Source organism: Chenopodium album, chromosome 14 (assembly GCF_948465745.1).
Source record: "Chenopodium album chromosome 14, dcCheAlbu1.1, whole genome shotgun sequence".
Classification (NCBI taxonomy): Eukaryota; Viridiplantae; Streptophyta; class Magnoliopsida; order Caryophyllales; family Amaranthaceae; genus Chenopodium; species Chenopodium album.
The window spans coordinates 13,658,365-13,671,348 of record NC_137847.1 but is presented as its reverse complement, the minus strand read 5'-3'; the positions used below and the strand labels follow the sequence as shown (position 1 = coordinate 13,671,348).

The 12,984-nt window shown below is 33.8% G+C and overlaps 1 protein-coding gene across 2 annotated transcripts; it reads left to right on the top strand.

The window, feature by feature from the left end:
- The first annotated feature begins 5,323 nt into the window (after positions 1 to 5,323).
- Positions 5,324 to 12,762, top strand: LOC145578970 (nucleotide-sugar uncharacterized transporter 2-like). Of its 2 annotated transcripts, XM_081636267.1 has the most exons (8): positions 5,324 to 5,460; positions 5,613 to 5,754; positions 7,417 to 7,568; positions 7,673 to 7,878; positions 7,960 to 8,053; positions 11,225 to 11,391; positions 11,493 to 11,663; positions 12,082 to 12,762. In XM_081636267.1, the coding sequence occupies exons 2-8, from the start codon at positions 5,664 to 5,666 to the stop codon at positions 12,365 to 12,367; spliced, it is 1,167 nt and encodes a 388-aa protein (XP_081492393.1). In that variant the 5' UTR covers positions 5,324 to 5,460; positions 5,613 to 5,663; the 3' UTR covers positions 12,368 to 12,762. The 2 variants fall into 2 exon arrangements, with proteins under 2 accessions (XP_081492393.1, XP_081492392.1); XM_081636266.1 differs by lacking the exon at positions 5,324 to 5,460 and having other exon boundaries at positions 5,470 to 5,754.
- Positions 12,763 to 12,984: the final 222 nt, after the last annotated feature.

Genomic DNA, 12,984 nt, shown 5'->3' with positions numbered 1-12,984 from the left:
ATTATAAAAAAAAAAAATTCTTATATTTACACTCGGAAAATTATAAATTCGGGATCGGGAAATTATAAATTTGGGAAAGCAATTGAAGCGTCATTGTAAGATCTAACTCAACTTTATTTTAATTTGTTATTGTTATTATTATTGTTATTATTATTATTATTTATTATTATTATTATTATTATTATTATTATTATTATTATTTATTATTATTATTGTTGTTGTTGTTGTTATTGTTTTCTTGGAAGTTGGAACAACTTAATTATATAAAAACTACTTTCTATTTTTATTGTGGATAATTTAGATTGTTAGTGAAATCTGTCTAAGGCGGGACTTGGGCTCTGGACAACGTCGTTCCTAACCTCTCCTACTTGGGATCTCATTGACCTAAGTAATCTACTATTATTATAATTATTTTTGAAAACTTAATTTATATAAAAACTACTTACTAATTCTTATTGCTATCATTATTATTATTGTTGTCAATTGTTATTATTATTGTTATTGTTAATTTGTTATTTGTATTATTATTGTTGTTGTTATTATTATTAAATATCATGGCATCAAACTTGAACACTTCCTCCTCCTCTAGAAAAGCCAAGTCAAAACGTAGGGAATCACCAAACCCAAACACTTCAATGCCCCCCCCCCTAACACCTTTCCCTCCCCTAACATGCCCTTTCACTCCCCTAACATGCCCTTTCCAAACACTTCCACCCCTTTCTTTCATCCCCAAACCACGGGAGGGCACGAACAAATGGATGATATGACTCCTTGGACTATGCCTAGTTCGGGATTTCAACAAACCCATTTCTCACCTCATTTATACGGATCACAACATGAATTTTCTATTCCTAGTAACCAAGGTAGCCAAACACAAGCCTCCGGGTCGAGTGAACAATCCACCCAAATGCCTAACACCCAAAATCCTAACATATTAGAGAGGTGTACCGAAGAGGAATTTGCTCAAACCAACCGAAAGAGTGAAGTTTGGGCACATTATCAATTGAGTAAAAATGGAACCAAAGCCCGGTGTCGGACTTGTAGTAAAATTTTCTCGGCCGATACCAAGGGAGGGATGGGACACCTTAGTAGACATTCAAAAAGATGTGGTGGACCATCTAATGATCCAACCCAACCCAAAATTTCTCATTTCCATCCACAAGGCTTCATTTATAGTTATGAGAAAGATAGGGATGAACTTGGGAGAATGATTGTACATGCCGAACAACCTTTTCTTTTCGTCGAAAATGATGCCTTTAACAACTACATTAACCGATAACTACAACCCAAACACAAAAAAATCTCCCGAAAAACCGTTCGATCTGCTGCCATGAAGAATTATCAAGAGTATAAATTGAAATTAGTAAATGAATTGGCTAATCTTCCTAGTAGAGTTTCTTTAATTGTCGATGCATGGGATAGTGGATACGGACTTCACTATTTATGTGTTACTTGTCATTGGTTGGATAATGATTGGTTGTTACAAAAACGCATCATTCATTTTAAAATGCTTGAATACCCTCATACCGGTCTTAACATTTCTCATCATTTAATGGAAGCCATTGATGCATATAGTCTTAGGGATAAAATCATGTCTATGACTTTCGATAATGCAACTTCTATGACATATAGTGCGAATTTGGTTAAACCCCAATTGACTGATTTAGTATTAGATGGAGAAGCACTTCATATTAGATGCATTTGTCATGTTCTTAACTTGTGTGTGAAGGATGGAACACAAGCAATTGGTCCATTTTATCACAAAATAAGGAATTCTATTATGTCTATTAATAGCTCTAACTTGAGATATCAAGAATGGAAAGGTTTTTGCAGGCAATAAAGGAGAAAGATTATAAAAATAGCACTGGATTGTTCAACTAGGTGGAACTCCACCTATGAAATGTTGAGTCGGGCAATCGAGTACAAGGTTGATTTAACACTTTTTTATAATATGAAATTTCCACAATGTGCTTTACTAGAAGATGATTGGGCTAATTGTGAAAAATATATGCAGTTTTTACAATTACTATATAGTATAACACATTGTTTTTCTTCTGTATATAATCCTCGTTCCCATTCTTTTCTTAGCAATGCATGTTTACTTGCACAACTTTTTGCCGAACATCGATCACAATATGAATATCATGGATATCTTCCATCTATGGAGGAAAAATGGAGTAAATATTACACTGATATTCCTATGATTTATATTTTTGCTTCTATTTTAGATCCTAGGCAAAAATATGATGGCACTTTTTTATTAATTGATATTTATTATAGTAACATGAATTTGGAAAATGATGTTGAAACTTTTAAAAATAAGGTGACTAATGAGTTTTTCTCTTTATATAGAGTTTATGAAACTAAATATGGAACCGTGTCTCGATTTGCCCCTTCTCAAACATCCAAAAACGTAAGTAAACGGGCCAAAGATTTATTTGCACAAGCTGCTAACATGATGTCCAAGTTTTCAGGTACGGAATCATCATCAACTAGGAGAACACAAAGCGATGTTTCGGAGTTGCAAATGTACCTAAGTTACGACTTCATGAAAGGCATGGACGATGAAGAGAAGTTTGGCCTCGACATCCTTGATTGGTGGAAATCACAAACCATGAAACATCCAATTTTGTCGGCAATGGCTCGTGATATTTTTGCTATCCAAGTCTCCTCCATTGCCTCCGAAAGAGCTTTTAGTGCGTCGGGACGGGTTTTAGACGATAGAAGAACAAGACTAAAACCCGAAACACTTGAAATGTGTGTTTGCTTCAAGGATTGGTTGGATGCCGAAACTCGTTCTCAAGATCGTACTTATGCACAAAACGACGACGATGAAGGAACGTCGACTTCTTTTAGTTCTCATACTTCTCAATCAACTCAATTGGTCGATGACCTTGAACCACAAGAAGACGAAGACGAACAATAATAATTACATTATTACATATTTACATTATACACTATTGTACAATTTTTGTATTATCGAACTTCGTATTCCGTATAATAAATGAAGTTATTCACCAAATATTGTACGATTTTTAATTATCATTAATTATTTGTATTATCGATTTATCGTACCGGCTACCGGCATATAATAAACTAAGTTATTCTTCAATTTTTTGTGTTTTCGAATTATTGCACTCGTAATTTTTTTTTTTATTATATGCACTGTTGTTTTTTGCTAAATTAATAAAATTGTTTTTATTTGTTTATTTAAACTTAAACATAATTAGATAAATAATTTATATAACCTTAATTAAAATAAAGTTGTTCAAAACAAAATATATTAACATTAACATAAACATAAATTAATCACATTATTTATATAAAATTAAGTTGTACTAAAAAATATATATATATATATATCGTTTTTTATTTACATTTATTATTAAAAAAAAATGGCACGGTTTGGCCCGCGGCCCGGCACGGCACGTGGGCCGTGCCGTGCCGTGGGCTGGGGTGTGCCAAAATTAGGCACGGCACAGCACGACACGCCCCCCACCGCGGCACGGCCAGGCACGGCACGGCCCGTTGCCCATGTTTATGTCGGGTCAATCTAGCTTCAAATCAGGTTCGGGTTTGGGTCAATCCATTTCAGTTCAGGTTATTCCGGGTTGTTCGCCTTTTCGGGTATAGGTCGGATTCGATTCGAGTCAAATTCAAATCGGGTTCAATTTCAGGTTCGGGTTGTGTTGTGTCGAGTTTGGGTGGTTTAATAAGACGGTACATTCGGGTTCGGGTTAGTGTTGAGTAAGGTTTTGGTTCAAGTTCAATTCTAATAAATATCGATGTGGTCAAGTTGAACTTATAAAATTACGCCTTCCATAATTTGATCAAACATTATCAAGATTTTATTAAACTTATATACGAGTAATAGAGAACAAAAGGTATATAACCTGAATCGGATTGAGGGTTTACAGAATTGTTCCAGTATATGTATATAAGCTGGACAAAAGGTATATAAAATTTTATTAAACCTTCCATAACTCGGGTACAGATTTTAATTGGGTCGGGTACTAGTTCGGGTTCAGATTGTTGTCGGGTCAGATTAATTCGGTTGACGGTTACTATTAGGTCGGGTGTAAGTTCAGGTTTAGGTCATAAAGTATAGGATCAAATCGGTTGTCGGTTAAGATCAGGTCAGGTTCAAGTCGAGTTACAAGTCACTAGTTTCACCCCATTGTTTGGGTATAAGTTGGGTTCAGATCATTGCATGTTCAGATCGAGTTTTCGCGTCGGGTCAGTTTTTAACAGCTCTAGATACAACTTTTAATATTTTTTTTGAGACCAAATACAACTTTTAAACATAAAGTAACTATATTTTCTTTATATTAAAATTATTTGTCACTTGATTGGATAACAAGATCATAAGCTATTTCACAAAAGTAGTAATAGTATGTGTACTTTGGCCCTTCCCTAAATCTTATATGATCAAGTAAAGTAAACTCCTTTCCTAACAATTACTATTTTTTTCCTTGAAATTGTATAGGTAACATCTCATGAATGATATTCCTACCTTTATGCCCCAAATCCAAAGCTTTACCTTCCATTTTGTAGATTTTAAAAATTAACACTCCACTGTGATGGAACCTATCATATATCATCAACCATTCTTATATATATATATATATATATATATATATATATATATATATATATATATATATATATATATATTAATATGGTGTTCTCATATGTACCAAATCATTAATTCTAATGTTGGATTTGATTTCATATATATGATATTAAAATTGTCACAATCAAATATAAAAAATGAAAACCAATCAAACCAAATTATGGTTAGAAAAGTTGATAAGTCTTACCCATCATCAAATTTGGATACCCAACTTTTATCTTTTAATTTTCTATTTCTCATCCCTTGATCCTATAAAGGTGGCAACACCTTCATTAGAAGTATGGATTATGAAAACATGGACATACATACGCCTCCGTTACTAATATATTTTTACTATTTATCTTTTTATAATATAATATTCAATGTATTATTTTGACTTTGTACACCTTTAATTATAAACCAATAAAATACAGAGTATTTTAAAAATACATTTTGAGTTACTAAGATCCAACTTGACTCAATTTCCTCTTAAAATTACTTACAAGCATTCAAAATTACTCGTACCATAAAAGTTTTTAAAGTTTAACCACAAAAGCCGATAAACAGCATAACATAACAACCCCACAAGCAAATCTTTCTCCAAGAGTCCCAACTGTCGGTGGGTGTAACTTACAATTCACAATCACCTTAATGATAAAATAAATTTGGACAAGTTTGTTTGTGTACAATACAAGCACTTAGCACTGCAATGCCAATCACTTACTCACAGTTTCCTCAATCTATCCGCCCCTTACGCTGAACAAGAATCATGACCCCACTTTCTTCACTTTGTTGTTTGTTCTATCAGACAACAACCTTATTTTGTTGTCTTCTTTCTCTGTTGTTCAGTGAGACCCGTGTCCCCTTCTCTTTCACTCTCTCTCCTCTGCTCTCATTCTTCTCTATTTGCTTACTTTCCCACCTCCAATTCAAATTCTTTTTTTCAAATTTTTTCAAAGTGTTTCTAATTTGGGGTTGGTTTTATGTTGATTTTTTGAAGGGTTTTGAGCGAAAGATTGAAACTTTATTGGTGGGTTTTTGAGAAAGGGGGATGCTTTGTAGCAGGAAGATGTTTAATTTGTTTGTTAGTAAGAATGTGAGGAAGATTCTCAAGCGTAAAGATAGTGATGCCGGTGAAAAAGGTATATTTTTTATTTGTTGATTAATTAATGCTATTGGGATATTATTTATTGGGTGATAAATTTGATTGATATTGGTGCATTTGATTTTGATTGGTAAGGTTAATATTTGAGTTGGTTATACATTTGATTAATAGTTTAAATGGGTAATAAATTTGATTGATATTGGTGCATTTGGTTGAATTTGATTGGAAAGGGTTAATATTTGTGGCTTTGTTAGTGGGAAATTAATTTGAATAATGTTGGTGCATTTTGTTGAATGTGATTGGAAGATTGAGTTTTGATTTGAATGTAATTAAGTAAGTTTTTAATTAATGAATCTGTTGGTTATGATTTTCGGAAAGTATTTGAATTAGTATCAAAGTTTGAATCTTTTTTTGAGTCATTGTCTATATCATTGCTATATTTAAAAAAGATTGAAGGATACAAAGTGAAACATTGTGCTTTGGTGATTGGCATTATTGCTTTAATTATGCTTAGGGTATAATTAATGGAAGATTGCAAATAGTGTACTTCGTATTAATCAATGTCAGTAGTGGAGTTTAATGTTTATTTGTGATGATTCTCGATTATGTTCATAGATTACATTATGTTGAGGGTCATTCTTAATGATTTTCCTAGCATGATGTGTAAGATGATCTATCTAAGGGATCAAAATAAGGAGCATTACCTTTTCGTCTGAATGCTTCCATTGTTGTCAAATCTTCGGCTCGAACACGCTGTTGCTTTGAGTCACGATAAGGGAGCCTCAAATGCACACATATGATGAGCTAGTGAGCTATAACAATTTTTGAAGCCAAACATGGCTAGGTGAAGAACAGCTGTTATAACATCATAATATTTGAACAATAAAAGCCCATAATGGATTTGAACCAATTACATACTCCTTATCATGGCATTAATTATTGAAAAGGGGCTTTTTTAACCATTATTTGCTGGAACTTGTTGATCCAGAAGGTTAGCATTTGTTGCCCAAACTGCAGTACAGCAGTAGGAAATGTTATTTGGGTAGCTCAGTGTAAGCAATGAGCAGAAGGCATGATCCGCATAAGAACCTTGGAAGGGGAACAACTAACAAGTACCTCCTTGGGGTATTAATGGTTATAGTACATTGGATAATCTACATACATTACAAAAGATTGACTCTCTTATCCGAAAGCAATTAGCTTAGATACTTCGCACTACCTGTCTCCGTATTCACCCTGATATTTTTTTTTGGTTCTGACACTTTCTGGAATTATTTAAAAGTTCATTTTTAAGGTATATTTGTGACATTTTATATGGGTTTCTGTGTTTTAAACAAGTACTGATTACTGAAGTTTTGTTGTGTAAAACATCTGTTTTTCTTTATTCAATGCATGGTTTCACCTTTACATTTAACCTGTTATCAATGACTATAATCACATTTTATGATGAAGTTGATTGTTTGTGCATGTATTCTGTGGAAAATTGCTATTGGACCAGTGAGAATTTTGTTCTTCGTTAATTAGGAACAAATCATACCTCATTCACCTTACTCCCTTTTGCTGCACTGTAAACTGGCTAGATTGCATTCTAGCTCCTTGACTATTGCTTCTACCTCTGTTACAAAATTCTTTTTTTTTTTTTTTTGGTTTTTGTGGCTTACTGACAGTGCACTTACCTTCTTTGTTTGTGCCTTACTAGGCAAAGCACTAGAAGATTTAAGGTCTTCTTTGTTCAATGAGTTGCGTTCCTCTGAAGGTGCGAGGCGCTATCAGCAACGCCTATGTGGGCCAATGGTGGCACTCACTTTCAACTTTTTGGTGTCTGTTGGTATAATTTTGATGAACAAGATGGTATTCCCGCGGCATATTCTCTTACATTTTGTTAATTAAGCAATATTTGGTTAGTAATTTTATTGATTGCATCTTTTTCATCTTTTGCTATTTGGATTACACAGGTTCTTGGGAAGGTTGGCTTCAATTATCCAATATTTCTCACATTCATTCACTATGTAGTAAGCTGGTTTTTAATGGCTATTCTGAATGCTCTATCTATGCTCCCTGCGCCTCCCGCAAAAGCTTCTCGTTTATCTTCTTTGTTCGCTCTTGGTGTAGTAATGTCACTCTCTACTGGTCTTGCTAATGTCAGTTTGAAGTATAATAGGTGAGTCACATAAATTTTTATCGGTTAAGCCATTACCTATTTACCTGCTTCCTATGTTCCTTCTAACTTCTGTACTTCTAGTGTTGGATTTTATCAGATGGCAAAGATCTCTGTGACCCCTTCGATAGTGGTTGCAGAGTTCATTCTCTTGCGGAAAAAGGTCTCTTTTCAAAAGGTAATCACTTATTCTTTTTCATCAATGACCCTTGAATAATATTTACAATTTAGGTAGTTGTAGAGTATGAAAGGCATCCTTCCACTGAGAAAGTTTTCTTTTGCAACTTGTTGAGGTGTGAAACTTAAGAAGTTAGGATAATTTTAGATATGATTTTGTAAATATTTAGGCTTCTGATGTCTGAAGTTATTCTAACATTTGTTACATAGTACATCGATTGCCCATAAGAGTTTTGGATGTTCTTCCTTTATATTTTTGGATTAGTAGGAAGCTGTAATGTTCTAGAATAGATTGCAGAGGGGTGGCTTTCCGATCAACTTGTTTGTGAAAGTTCTGTAAGTCTCAAAACTTTGGAATAGATATTGCAAATCCAAATATTTCTTAGATTCTTCTCTATCCGTGAACATGAAAGGATTCCCAGCTCTCTTTGCCATTATTCATTTCTTAAAAAGACTGGGTAGCAATTTGCCTAGTATTTTTGTGCTGATATATTTGGGTTGTTTTATAGAGAATAGGAAAAATTGATAATGTATTACTGATAATAATGCTACTATGTATACTGTTACAATGTTGGAGAGAGTATAAAGGGAGAATATATACAATATTAACGGCTGAGGTTGGGGAGAGTATAAAGGGAGAATATATACAATGCTATAAACATGGAGTTAATCAAGGAGCTAATCTTTAGCATACAATTGACCATGATATGGTCAATCTTTATCATGTTTTTTTTGCTTAATTTTATCTTGAGATTACTGTGCATTAAGAGCAAATGTCTGTATTTAGTTTACAACCAGTGCCTTATTGAGCTGAAATTGAGACCAGCATAAGCAGTTTAGCATTTGTTCATCTTGCTTATTTCAATCTAATTGCTGAATCTCATTGCTGTGCCATCTTGAGAGTTAAGCTGAAGACCTCTCATTTTCTTAACGAATATCGATAGGAATCCACTTGGAAGGTGGTCTAATCGATGAGCCTCTACTAGCTTACTTAACCTTCTTTCCTCTTTCCTCCCTTTCAATTTGTTGTTTGTTATACTCTAGCCACTCACCAATTTGCAGCCCCTCCTCTGCTGACTTTCAACTTCAGTTTCTCTTGTTTTCCCATCTTAAGCTGTCTTATGCATGCTTCGATATCTTATTTATCGGATAACATAATGTGCTTTGCATCAAGAACTCAGAAATTGTCCTTTATGTTAGAAATTTTCCTTGGATGTTATTGGCATTACTTCATTCTTTTTTCCTTCTATATTTATGAAATGCTCCCTCCATTCTTTAATGTTTAACTCAGTTAATTATTGTTGATACGCAAATTAAGAAATATTGAAAATTGTGAGTGTGACTAAGATAAAGTAAGAGAGAGAAGGTAATATTGGGCCTAGGTAGGTGAGTGTAAGATAAAGGTGAATAATGTAATAGAGAGTGTGTGGAAAGGTGTAATTATTGTGGGATAGAATGGGTAAGATGGTAAGCCTATAATAGAATAAAACAAATTGATTAGAACTAAAAAGAACAGACTAAAATGGAAAGTGAGTAGGACAAAAAACAACCGCGTGGGGGGGGGGGGGGGTAGTAGGAGCACTAGATCAATCTCATGCGATGCACGATTTTGACAACTAAATTTGTTATATTGTCACACTTACACAGTTATTAGACTAAATTTGGATATTACTTAATCAACTAAATTTTCAAATTAGAAAAAAATGAATATTGAAATAGATGACAAAAAATTTTAACTAAAAAAATATAAAATTAAGTTATGACATCACATATATATTTTACACGGAAATTTTTTTTACCATAGCTTGACATGTGTACAGTTATGAGAAAGGATGATTTCAGTGGTTGTTATTATAGTAATAGTTATAGATTGAAGAGTGTATTGTTTAGTGGTTGTGTAAATTTGGTTATTGTTTAACTATCATTTTTATTTGTCCAATTGCAAAATTACCAGTTGTTTATCAATCATTTTTTGTCATAATTGTGATGACAATATTAGTGAAGAATTGGTGTCTAGTGCGGTAGTGCCATATAATTTAGTTTGGTTGAACTTGATTAAGAGGTATGTTGATCCTATTATTCATTTTTAAGAACTGATCGCTGGTGGAATATGTATATTGGATTGAATTCAAAGTAGTTTTTGGATCTAGAATGTCTTATAGCCTTTTAAGTTATCTTTAGATACGACCTTTGTTTTTTTTTACTTGCAACTCTTCTCATTTTACGCTTGCCAATGTAATATTTCAAACACTAATGTTAATATCCTTAATTACCAATATGTTAAAATTATACAAATTTGATATAATAAAAGTTAAATTGAGACAAATCTTACAAGATTCCACATGAATATATCTTTCCTTAGCTATCTATTAACCTATACTAAAAGCAAATCTTTCCATGACACTTGTCATTACCTTGTGAAAAATTCCAGTTTGACAATCATATTCCATATATATCCAAATGAAATATTTCTTAATATCTTTTATATACTTTATATTTTGTAATATTATTGTCAAAAATATTTAACAACCGTTCATTGTACGGGATTTTAATCTAGTAAATCATTAAAGCTAGTCAAAGTGGATTATATAAGTCAAAGTGTTGCAAATAAAAAATGAAGTATACAATACTTAAATAGGATAACAATTCACATTCATAATTGTTTGCTGTTTTCTGCAGTTGCTGTCATAGGAATATTATATACAATATTGGAAGGAAAAAGGATAAGAAATATCCCCTCTGTTCCAAGCCAAAAGAGTTAGGACATGGAGATTAAGGGATAAGAAGCTAGGTGAAAAATGGTTAAAAGTAGAATGTTAACTTGGGAGTATTGGGCCTTGGGTTGGGGCATCAATTTCTGGTAGATGTGAACCCTAAGCATGAAACCTCACCATTCTCTATCTGTTTTTAATTTATGTACAATGGAGAATTCATTATATTATTGATATTCAATGTCTAATTTCCTATTTTATTAACACTGCTTTAATTTATGAGAATTTGTATGAATAGTTGTACACATTTTACATTACGTTATAATGTTGAGTTTCTCTGGACACATGGTATCATGAAAAAAATTCTGTCCAGTATGCTGTCAACTTTCAGTATTCTCTTGTGTGTGCTTGTTTTCTTCCTGTTTTTGTGAGTTGTTTTCTGATGGGAGAATCTTTTTCAGGCTCTTGCTCTTACTGTAGTGTCCGCTGGTGTTGCTGTTGCTACTGTAACTGATGTACAGTTCCACTTATTCGGTGCTTGTATAGCCTTAGCTTGGATAGTTCCTAGTGCTGTGAATAAGATCATGTGGTCCAGTATGCAGCAGCGGGAGAATTGGACTGCATTGGCGTATGTTCTGTTCATTTGACTTCAATTCTCAGTTAAATTCTTTGTTTCATAATTGTCAGATGCTGTCATATGTATCCTTATGAAGGCTTTTATTTGGGCAGGTTAATGTGGAAGACAACACCAATTACAGTGTTCTTCTTGGTAGTGATGATGCCTTGGCTAGATCCACCGGGTATCCTTTCTTTTAAATGGGATTTCGGAAACACATCTATAATTTTAATTTCTGCACTTCTTGGATTCTTGCTTCAGTGGTCAGGAGCACTTGCGCTTGGGTAAGTATCCTTAGATTCTTTGTACTCTCTTTTTTTCCAAATTAGGTCTCAATTGAGAGAAAGAAGGATAACAATCCTTTTCACATTTCGGCAGTTTACATATGAAATATCCCATGTAAAATTCTAGCAAATTTTGATGCTGTTGTCTAAATTATATTCTTTAATCTAATGACCTGCTATTGAGCATCTCCAATAACCTATAGTCCTATACAAGTGGTTTATGGCCTCTTCACCTCCCCCCACCCCCCCCCCCCCCCCCCCCCCTTCTCCCCCCTTCAAAGTAATATTTGTGTCGTAGTGTGTACACAACAAGCCGTCATGATCCAGAGTATCCATTGCATTGTACTTTTAACTGTTTTGTGAAAGCTGAAAGTTAAGCCTAATTCTATATTTTTCTTTCCAAATCAAATGTGTGCAGGGCAACTTCTGCTATTACCCATGTTGTTCTAGGCCAATTCAAGACATGTGTTATACTCATAGGAGGGTACCTTCTTTTTGGGTCAAATCCTGGAATAACCAGTATTTGTGGAGCAATTACTGCCTTGATGGGCATGTCAGTCTACACGTATCTTAATTTACACAATTCAGAGCAGCATTCAAATAAAACCGTCTCTAAACAAGCATCATTTTCTTCTCCAAAGTCTAAGCTTGGCAGAGAAAATGGTGATACTCACATCGGAAATGATGCAGCAGAATCTGTTTGAGTCGGGACATATCTTCATGATACAGAATAAGCTAACATACTGTGGTCACCCTTCACTAACCTCCTAACTTATATTTTGTATTCCTCATTTCAGATCTCTTTTTGTCGGTCAATTTGACTGCATTTGCTGAAATGAACCTGTGCATGTACCCATGTAGTTGTCTTGTTGAGGTTTTAGAGATGGTTCTGTAAGATTAGCCAGTTTTTCCCCTTAGTTCTCTCAGTTATATTTCATTTTGTGTATTACTGTATTAGTTACCGAGAAGCTCTAGTTTTTTTAATGTTGCCTTCTCAATAGCAGAGTTATTTTAGCGAGGCTGATTTGTCTGAGGATTGTAACCCCAGTCATGTAATGTAATAAAACAATAACATTATCCCCTTGCTATGTAATCTTGTCAGGTTCATCTCTTGCATTCTTTCTGTAAAATTGTGTTTATAAGTTCGTTTTTGGAGTCTAGCCCCGTGGTTGTAGCTCGGGATTTTCGATCTGATACACTTCACCTCCTCTACTAGTTGCAGCACAGTTAAACAGTAAAATTTTGCATCAGAGCTAATGCAAACAGTGTCAGGAAAGATTTGCTCTATACAGACACTGCATAAATTAAATGTGCAGCAGAC